Source organism: Montipora foliosa, chromosome 14 (assembly GCF_036669935.1).
Source record: "Montipora foliosa isolate CH-2021 chromosome 14, ASM3666993v2, whole genome shotgun sequence".
In the NCBI taxonomy this organism is placed as follows: domain Eukaryota; kingdom Metazoa; phylum Cnidaria; class Anthozoa; order Scleractinia; family Acroporidae; genus Montipora; species Montipora foliosa.
This window is the reverse complement of record NC_090882.1, coordinates 16,438,133-16,448,711: the sequence shown is the minus strand read 5'-3', so window position 1 is coordinate 16,448,711 and position 10,579 is coordinate 16,438,133. Positions and strand designations below refer to the sequence as shown.

At 39.8% G+C, this 10,579-nt stretch overlaps 1 protein-coding gene across 1 annotated transcript in view; it reads right to left on the bottom strand.

Moving 5' to 3' along the window:
• Window positions 1-3,578: 3,578 nt before the first annotated feature.
• Window positions 3,579-10,579, bottom strand: part of LOC137985196 (thioredoxin-related transmembrane protein 1-like) — a 7,325-nt gene continuing 324 nt past the window's right edge. Inside the window, exons 2-8 of the mRNA XM_068832721.1 lie at window positions 10,511-10,579; window positions 10,364-10,409; window positions 7,302-7,430; window positions 6,382-6,427; window positions 5,733-5,834; window positions 4,916-5,095; window positions 3,579-4,160 (exon numbers count right to left, since the gene is read on the bottom strand). The exon at window positions 10,511-10,579 is cut by the window's right edge and continues 47 nt beyond it. Of these exons, the coding sequence (XP_068688822.1) occupies window positions 4,140-4,160; window positions 4,916-5,095; window positions 5,733-5,834; window positions 6,382-6,427; window positions 7,302-7,430; window positions 10,364-10,409; window positions 10,511-10,579 (593 nt within the window). The 3' untranslated portion in view covers window positions 3,579-4,139. The remainder of the gene's footprint in view (window positions 4,161-4,915; window positions 5,096-5,732; window positions 5,835-6,381; window positions 6,428-7,301; window positions 7,431-10,363; window positions 10,410-10,510) is intronic.

The window sequence follows — 10,579 nt, the reverse complement described above, 5'->3', positions numbered from 1 at the left end:
GGAGCGTCGTACCAAACGAGTCATCCCGGGATTTCAGCCCGTGCGATCGCTTTTGGACGCAGTTGGCCCTTCGCTGCTTTCTGCTACCGACCTTGCCTCCCGGTGCGGCATTGAGGGAGGGATATGTCGGCCCCTAAACCATATGAGACAAATCCCACGCCTACTCACAGCTTCTCAGACCGCCCTTGTCATAACAATATAGCGTAACATTTCGATGGCTTATATATTCTAAAGAAAAGTCATTTTATCTGTCATATGGTAAGCACTTGAGTCGCCGATTACAAATTGCACGCATGCGCCCTGCTGATGTTAACATATATACATGCTTTTTAAGGATTAAACCACTGCAAAAACCGTGTACGATCAAAACTTGCTCTACGTTGGATCAAAATAGATCGTGACCACACCATAAAAAACTTTAAAATAGAAAATATCCTGCAAAGGTTGGTCAAGACAACGTGAACATAGGCGTTGTTGCTTGCAAGCAACAACGCCTATGTTCACGTTGTCTTGACCAACCTTTGCAGGATATTTTCTATATATACATGCATAAACTTTATTTCATCTCGCCGAATTTCAGAATAACTACGAGAGCCAATGTCTTCAAGACATTACATTTACAACTAAAATACATAGCATATACAAATACATAACTAAATACATAATGTTGAAAGATATATTAATTAAAAAAAAAAGCGGTCCTACAAAATGCGGTCTTTTTTTTTTTTTTGACGCATAGCTTTTTTGTTATGATTCACACTACTTACAACACTGGCATCTACTTACACAATTTACAAAAATTACACAATTAACAACTACTAAAATCCATTATATTACCATCAAAACTATTTAACAATTGAATTGCGTACGCGCTACTTACAATACAATGCACTTACAATTACAGGTGCTACTTACAATAATTCAATTGCAATACTTACTCTACAAAAACAATATGATTACTTTTTAAACTTGAAATACCAATTTATACACTACTTTCAAAATAATACGATTACAGATGCTAATTATATTTATATTCTTACATTAAAAACAATGAGCAACAAAATAAAAGTTACATGCATATTAAAAATAAATAAATAAATAACTTAATTAATTATATTGGAATGAGTACCCATTTCTTTTCAAAGAAGTTGTTTTTGTTGATCTTTTTTTCAGTTTCATATTTAATCTTTAGTTTCGATTGCAGTCCTTGTAACATACATACATGCATCAACAACTTTATTTCATCTCGAATTTCAAAATAACTACAAGAGGCAAAGTCTTCAAGATATTACATTTACAACTAAAATACATAGCATATACAAATACATAACTTTTAAAGATATATTAATTCAAAAGAAAAGCGGCCATACAAAATGCGGTCTTGGATTATCTAGTTTAAAACCAGTAAAGTCATATAGGTATGGACAAAATCAGATAGCGCATTCCGCAACTTAGCTGATACCTAAGAAAAAGAACTAAGACCATAACTGGTTGTTTTAGGTTTATTGAGGGACAATGTAATTTTCGCGAAGATCACGCATAAGAAGATTTTGAATGCGCTTATATGTTGCATAGCGATGTAGAGTTTGACTTAATGGAGTCAGGTAATTTGCAAATATAAATCTCTGTATTCTCCTTTTTACATTATAGCATTTCTTTGACAAGAAATTTGCTACGAGGATAACAGCAAAAAAAAGTACTAATTTGTCGCGAATTTTCTATAATAAAGACTTGTTCAGAATTCAAAAGTCCTACGTTAACAGCACACACCAGGGGCTCGTTTCTCGAAAGTCCCGAAAACTTTTCGGGCCCGAAAAGCCATTTGTGAAATTACCAACCGATACTTTTAGAAAGCCGATCTTTGAACATGTTTTCAAGGCAACAAAAAGAAAAATAGCTGTGAAGTTTGATGAATTAAATCCTCTCCGTTCTTGAGATACAAAGGGAATTGTGACACCCGAAAACGCCCTGTAAAGTTTCGGGACTTTTGAGAAACGGGCCCCAGGTGCCAGTTGTTGAAACGATGGATAGCGCTATCCGCAGGATAAATTACTATTCAGTGGATAAACACTAGCAAAACCAATTGCGCTATCCAATGGATAGTGATTTATCCGGTGGATAGCGCTATCCACCTTTTGAACAACTGGTGCCAGGGCTACTCTTTAGTATCTGGCCAGAGATCTTCTTCTCACTACTTTTTCTTCCGGCCGCGCTTTAGCCATTTGTTGAGGGCCAATCGTGTTTTTGATGAAAGCGCAATGACTTGATTCCTTCGCGATTTGCCTTACTGGATGTTACAGTAGTGTCAAGATCATGTTTGTGACGCGGAAAACAGGGAAGAGTGTTGCTGACAGTACTTTGTAAAGTAAATCGGCTGTTCGATTATCGTGTCACAGGCGGTTTGTTTTTCTAAATTTAGCGCGAGTGGCTGTATGAACGGGGTGAAATTACAGGGGATTCTTCTGTTTGGGATTTAAAATTGTGGCCGATGGCCGTATTAACGAGGGTTTCAATAAGAGAATGTAGGGCCGTTTTGACGGGCCAAAATAACAGTGGCCGCAATAACGAGGTGACCGTATTGAATATTTCGGATCAATATTTTCATTTGCATCTATGGCGTTTGTTTCTGTAAACGGTCGTACTATGTTATATGATAACTTATTAAAAACTGGATCATTGGATAATGCAATTCGAGAGTTTTCATTTGCTAAGCCATCATAGGTTATGAGCCATTATACCATGATCTACAAACACGGCAAGCATATGCGTGATTTTTTGGGCCTTTTTATTTTTATTGTCGTCTAGTTTTCTATATTTCGGGGGCGTTTTTAATAAAACAATTATTCCACTCGCACTTGTTGGATATGAGATGATTATAGCCAACTCGGCGCTACGCGCCTCGTTGGCTATCTATCATCCCATATCCAACGCGCGCTCATGGAATAATTGTTAATTAACAGTTAATAACTAAGGGGATATGACCTCACTTTGTTCAAAAAGTATGTGTGGTATGAGCCACCTTAACTGATGGGAGAAAATGGGTATCACATGGTGTTGAATTGAGGGCGACTGCATTTTAGTAACAACACAAAGCAAGAAGAATGATGATGGTGTTTATTCATACACTTTGTAAAAATGTTGAATCCTTGCAATGTAATAGACCATTTTCGAATTCTCACTGCTGGACTGGATCTAGCATAAAATGAAGGCTAATGCGGGCAAATCTTTTCAAATGCAAATTAAGTTGCCCGCATTAGCCTCCATTTCATGCTAGATCCAGTCCAACCGTTAGAATACGAAAATGGCCTATTCAGCATTAGAAGTTATGTTAAGTTGCTAATTAATACATAAAATATTTCAGCTACCCATGTACAATAAAGCATAACCTAAGAAAAGCATAGTTGAGGCTACAAATGTGCCTGCTGCTAGCCGTTACAGAGCCATGCCTCTGTGAAATGCCAAAATCCAAGGAATTTATCCACTATTTAGTATGTGCTGAACATTGATGTTCTACTAAGCAAATAATCAGCTCCTTTCCTTCCACAGTCCTCACAGAATAACCACAACTACATATAAACTCAAAAGTTTTAACGCTTTATTCATCTTGAGAATTCAAGCAGGTTTATTGAACCAATAAGAGATCTTTCAATGGTTTAAATGTAAGACAATAGAGAGGTTAAGCATGAAGTTTACGCCAAACGGCAAACGTCGGAGTAAAATTAGGGTATGCCAAAAATGTAAGAACCCTGCTTGATATTAGCTCATTTCTGCCCTGTTAGCTCCAGATATCAAGCAACTTCTCAAAGGAACGAGACAAGTTAAAATGAGAGAATTTTCATGCTTTTACAACAAGGAGGAGCCTGCTGTTTCACGTTGGCCATTGGCCATAAACGTCATGCTTAACCTCTCTAATGTTGTTGTCTTTGGAACTGCAATTTCATCCACTGAATTAATGCACAAGCTGCACACAACATCCCAGTAAACAGCACCACAGGGAAGTAATGATAACTTGCTTTCAAATGAATGGTCAAAGAGTTTAAAATCCCTCCAGAACCAACTTTTTGCACTCAACAATATTGGAGAAAAGAACCAGGTCTTGATGCCCTGTGGTTGAAGATGTATTCATTGTTCTTAAGTCTTCATTCAGTTGTAGCCACCACCTATTAATCAAAGTGTAATAATTTTAATGATAACTAAGATAGAAGTGATCCTCTAACTTAACTAGACAATTTAAACAATTGTCAAATATACATTTCATAATGATAACTGATAAGATTCTTGAACAAATTTACGTATTCCCTGCTTCCCAGTCCCTTTGTCCAAACAGTTGTCATGATAAATTTTGATACACCATGGGCAACTTGGACCCCAAGGCTTTGCCAGAACTGTTGTTAGCCTACTAGAATAGGAGTTGTTAAATACAAACATGATCTTGCTGATCACCCTTTCTTGCAGTCATAGGGACTGAATTATGTAGCTTGATGAGATTGTACCAAAACGTGCAAACAGATTCCATCTGCGCCAAGGTGTTTGTTTAGGCCGTCTATTGTAATTTATGCTTATCTTGTACCTTTCCTTATTTGCATGCTATTTAACTAGTCTCTTGATAATGGAGTCATGATGACCCCGAAACATCGAGCAGCAATAAATCTTTCCTGGTTTTTTTATAATATTGTCGAAGGGCCTCATTGCTAGAGTTCCAATTTTAACGTGCCTTGATGAAATGGACGGAGAAATCGCAAAGGATTTTTTCCACCCTAGTCATGAAGAACAAGTAACTTTGTCCCACTTAAGCTCCTATTTAATCAGCAAAGGTGGTTCTGGGACTCCATAAGACAAAATCTTGGTGAGAACACTGCTGGTATACAGGATATGCTGTATTGATTAATAGAAACGGCTATTGCTACATACATACCCTCTTCCTCACACTGGTCTCTTCAGTGTTGATATCTTGCGCAAGGTCTTCTGTTTTTTCCTGCTCATCTTTGTGTTCATGCTCTTCACCAGGCTCCTCTTCAGGTTTTTTCTTTGCTGGCTTAGAGGGTTGAATCACAGATGGTCCCCCCAAGATTTTGTCTGAGACAAGAACTATCACCTAATAACATGAACAGGTGATGATGATACATTTTTTTCCTGGCGATCATATTTGTCAACCCATCTAGATTATCAAAGTGTCTCCTGAACAACTCTCCTGGTCTCTTGCACAGGATACCCAATATCTCAGACCTTGGCTTCATAGTGAGCTAAGATTTTCCTTTGAGATTTTCCAAAAATACAAAGGGAGTCAGTTTTTCAAAATTTGCACCATACGTCCTGGCTGCAATGCATCACCATCAACACACACAAAGTACAAGACACCAAGATGTAGGATGGTCGCAGAGAAGCTCAATTAAGATCAATGAAGGGGGTACACTGTTTGATTTTGTTTGGGGAAAGAGAATTGATTTAAGGGGTGTCAGTTTCTAGTAGGGGATTCTTGGAGTAGGGTTGGGTTGGCAGAAGGGGGAGTAAATCAAAAAAAAAATTATTTGCTAGATTTACAACGTCCTGAGACAGGACCACTGAGTTCTGCGAGGGGAGAGGGAGCAGTAACCCTGGTAACAGGCCAACCTGTAAGCAAGTTTGCAAAAAAGGACCTCCCTCGAAACTCCAGGGCTGCCCTCAAGTCACTCGCAGGGACAACCACCAACCAGGATTGCTTCAATTTGGTTTCGCCAAATAAAACAACTCACCATGCCTAGAATTAGACCTGTTAGAACTGTTGACACTCCAAATATAGTATATGAGGCCCATTCAGGCAGGCCATAAGTCACTGTGATTAGCTCATGCATGTCCTGAAAAAAATTAAACAGTTTTCTTTAGGAGTAGTGGCATGGTGAACTACAAAAGGAAAGTATCCAGTTCCAAGGCAGTTCCATAAGAACTTAATCAACATCATGCTTGCATCCAAAGCAGTTTAACAGAGATTGTCTGACCATAAAATATGTCTTTGGCTTTTTCTGCATTTAATTTTCCATCACAAAAGACACTTCATTCTCTTAATTTCCTTCCTTAGCTTCCTGGAGAGATATGGCATTTGCGTGCTTATTGACAGGAATTGTCTTTCTTTAAGAGTTTAAAGAAAATAAGGTCGCAGCCTTTCCCCTTACAAGAATCCTGGAAAAATGTTGCTGTAACAAAAAACAGCTGCATGGTAATAAAAAACAGGGTAACTAAATATAAAAGTCTTCTAAAGAAAATTATAGTAAAAAATTAACAACTATTCATCCACAATAACCCTAAAGAGAGGGATGACAGGCAATAGACCCCTCTTTTTGGACTGTAGGCTACACTGATAAATAATATCATTCATTCACACACTTAGCATTAAATTGCACACACCTTGAGAAACAATGATAATTTGAATGTCATGCCAAGACACCACATCCTGTTCATTATTTTAAAGACAAAAAACTCATTAATAACCTTAACTTTCTTTTCATAACTACAGTAGCTTGCATAATGAGAATTTATATTCTTAGGTGTTGAGGGGAACAACTACCTATGTACCATAAATTAAACGTAAATTGATTTCATCTCATATTTGCTAACAAAAGGAGAGCGAATTAGTCCCAAAAGTGTACTTTGACGACACAACTTGAAACAAAATGAGATTGAAAGCATGCAAAGTGCCTCTGGCAGCAGCCAAACAATGTTCATATGGACCATGGAGCAGAGCATACAGGAAGCTTAAAAAAGCTAAGGCAGCAAAACCAGAATACCTAAGAGAAAACCTACCACGCAGGATCAAAAATGAAAAACAAACACAGCACAATTTTATGGACACCCACAGGTACAGGACCATGGGCCCATTTCTCGAAAGTTCCCAAGACTTTTCGAGCCCTAAAAGCCATTTGTGAAATTCCCAAACGCTAGATTTGGAAAGTTGATCTTTTAACATGTTTTCAAGGTAACAAAAAGCAAACTGACTGTGAAGTTTGACGACTTAAATCCTCTCCGTTCTCGAGATACAGGGGGAATTGTGACATCCGAAAATGCCACGTAAAGTTTTGGGACTTTCGAGAAACAGGCCCCAGGGCTCCATTGGTAAGAGACCAGAGCTACCAGTATCCCTGCTACACTACTGTACCTCAGCTTGTCCCCCTCCTCCGCTTCTCCCCACCCACCCACCCACCCATGGAGATAACGCTGCTGGATGTTCATCCAGTCAGGTTACAAGAAGGAGAACAGAAGAGCCCAAGCAAGCTTTTGCTTGACCAGATGCTGGAAAGGTATTAATAAATGTTTGGCGTCATACGTACAAAAATGAACTTGGAGACTTCCACCAAGGAAGTGGTTCAATTTCTCTCCATTTCTGCTCCTTGATGAAGTCTGTAAATGCCTGTAGAGACCTTGGCCCTTCATATTTCCTAAACTCTCCATTTTTAACACTGAATGACAGAAGAGAAATCGGCAGGATGGAGTGAAATTAAGTAAATGTAGCATGATAACACTTTGGAAGTTTGGAGGGTGTCAAGGGTTGCAGGTCATTGTTTGTCATTGTTGCTATGGTGAAAGAGTGACCTGCCTCCAGTGGAAGTCGTGGTTGTAAGGATGCGACATTGCTAACAACTATACTAGGGGTTGGTAATTGACTTAAGACACGGCTAATATGGGGGTGGGGGTAAGGGGTGAAGGGTACCATAGCTGAAACAACTCAAACCTTTACAAAAAATGCTAACCTTAGGCCTAGTCATTATCTAAAGCATATTGTTCAATTAGGCCTAAGGTTAGGATTTTTGTAAAGGTTTGGGTTGTTTCAGCTATATATAGCACCCTTCACTGCCCTACCCCCACCCCTGGAATAGTCATGCTGGTTGACTTAAGGACGGTGCCTACTAATTCAAAGGTATTTTTGGCCCGGTTTATGATTATGTGGGAAATGTACGCCCCGGTAGATCTTAACAAGTGTTATTGAAATCAAAAAAGATGATTAGGGGTAACCACACATTTTTGGAAGATAATTAATCAACAATATTTGTAAAAAGCTTTGAAATACAAAGCAATGTATGGCGTTCTTTCCCAAATTGAAACTTAAAATTAAATTAATTATCTCTCAAAAATGCATGGTTACCCCCCCGGGGGGGGGGGGACTTAAGGAATTTCTGGGTGGGGATGTGCCACTGGGACCCTGGAACCCTTAGCCTATACCAGAGCTACAATCATAGACAAAAGTAGTTGGGAAGGTTATGTAAATGAACCACACCAGAGCTGTATTTCAACCTGCTTCTGTTAAAGCTCAAAAGAAATAGTTTCACTTTCTCTTACGTAGCCCCGCTCCCCCTATTCAATGTTGGAAGGTAAGTCAACAATTTTCCACTGAAACCATTCAGTTTTGCACAACATTGAAGGAGGGGGAGGGGAGAGAAGCAATAAAGACTTAAAGTGCTAACCTTCCCAACAGTTTTGTCTAGGATTGTAGTTCAGCTGATTTTTGCTACCCTATACTAGAGTAAACTCCCACCGATTTCCGTCTAAATACCGACACTTGACAGTTAATAATATCCAAAAGTGTTTCATGATAGCCATTTATCGACACTGTTGAGACTGAGTTGCGTAAATTTAAACTTTGCCGACTCGACTTTTTTATATTTTTGAGCGGGAATTTCTGGTTTCCTTAGTCTTGATAAAATCTTCAAGCGACTGGTCAGTTTCGTGAAAAATGATACCCTATTCTAGACCCAAACGCTCTGATTTATATACCCTATGCTAGAGTAAACTGCTTGAAAACCATACCCTTCACAGCGGAACATACCTATATAGCCCATATATGGCAGTTTCCCCCCCCCCCCCACCACCCCCCGGGGGTTACCCCCAATTTTCTTTTTGGATACCAAGAGTACTTACTAAGATATACTTTCTCCGGATAGTTTTAAACCGCGCAAAAATATTCCTGTATTAGTAAGCATCGGCGATACGAAATCTGAGTATCTGGAGATCCGCAGAAGGTATGCGCAATAATGGCTGTTACTAAAAGTGGGACGGGGACGTGGGACTTGGGACTTGGGACTCGGGACTCGAGGACGCGGGGACGCGGGGATGTGGGGATGTGGGGACTCGGGGATGTGGGGACGCGGGGACGTGGGGACGCAGGGACTCAAGGATGTGAGGACGCGGGGACTTGGAGAGGTGGGACGCGAGTACGTCGGAACTCGGAGACGTGTGGCGATTCGAGGACATGATAAACAAATAACCCCTGACTTTTGCACTGAATTGGTAAAATACAATTTTTGACGGTCTACAAGTGTAAAATAATCTAATTCGCTGGAGAGTTTGTCAGACCAGTAGCTGATGATTTCCAGCGTCCATAGACCATTTGCATAAATGGCAAGGTACATCCTAAGCCTCACATTCATGTGAGAAACATAAGTACGAGGCTAAGGATGTACAAAGTATTGTTATTCAAATTTAGGCGCCATATATGCAAAGGGTCTATTGTTCCTCCTTGCCTATTTTACCGTGAGAGCTCTGGGTACAGAATAGTTTCAACGCAGGGGATCTTAACCGTTGTGGGCAGCCACGGAGGACTTTCGTGATAAGTAACTGAGTTTTCAAGTGAAGCTATGATCCTCGCAGTTATGAACACAATTTTTGCAATTGCTCCCAACGTCAGTGACTTCACAGCTCAGTTGGTTAGAGCGTCGCACCGGTATCGCGAGGTCACAGGTTCAAACCCCGCTGAAGTCTTGAATTTTTCAGACTTCTTTACGCAATTGCAAAAATTGCGTTCATAACTGCGAGGATCATAGCTTCACTTGAAAACTCAGTACGTCGTTTAAGACCCCCTGCGTTGAAACTATTCTGTACCCAGAGCTCTCACGGTAAAATAGGCAAGGAGGATCTATGGACGCTGGAAATCATCAGCTACTGGTCTGACAAAATCTCCAGCATATTAGATTATTTTACACTTGTAGACCGTCAAAAATTGTATTTTACCAATTCAGCGCAAAAGTCAGGTGTTATTTGTTTATTGCGTCCTCGAATCCCCACGCGTCTCCGAGTTCCGACGTACTCGCGTCCCACCTCTCCGAGTCCCCGCTGCGAGTCCTCAAGTCCCAAGTCCCATGTCCCCATCTCACTTTTAGTAACAGCCCGCAATAACAATAGTAGGCCACCATCCTTAAGGTTGTCGTAAAGATGCTGAGAATCAAGCTAAGTTGGTGTTGGTGTTACACGGCTATACATACATGTACATACATGGCAGCAGTTACATGATGACAATGCCTATTCTGATTAAAGTTGAAAGATTATAACAGTTAGACGACGATGACAACAATGTGCACAAAGGCAGTGACCAATTTTCAAATTTGACACACAGACTTACTGGTATATGGTTGGAAGTGAAAAAATCATGAATCTCCCACTCAATGCTGCAAGAAAAGGCGTTATTGTTATTTTTAGATAAAAACAGCACGTGTACAAGACCTATATGAGTTTTAAATTCATTCCTTGTCCAGGCAAGCTACATTACCTGTTTCTTTTGATGTGTCTACTTCCGCAACATTTATGCCTAACTTTTCAGCTTTAAGGGCAAGTGATG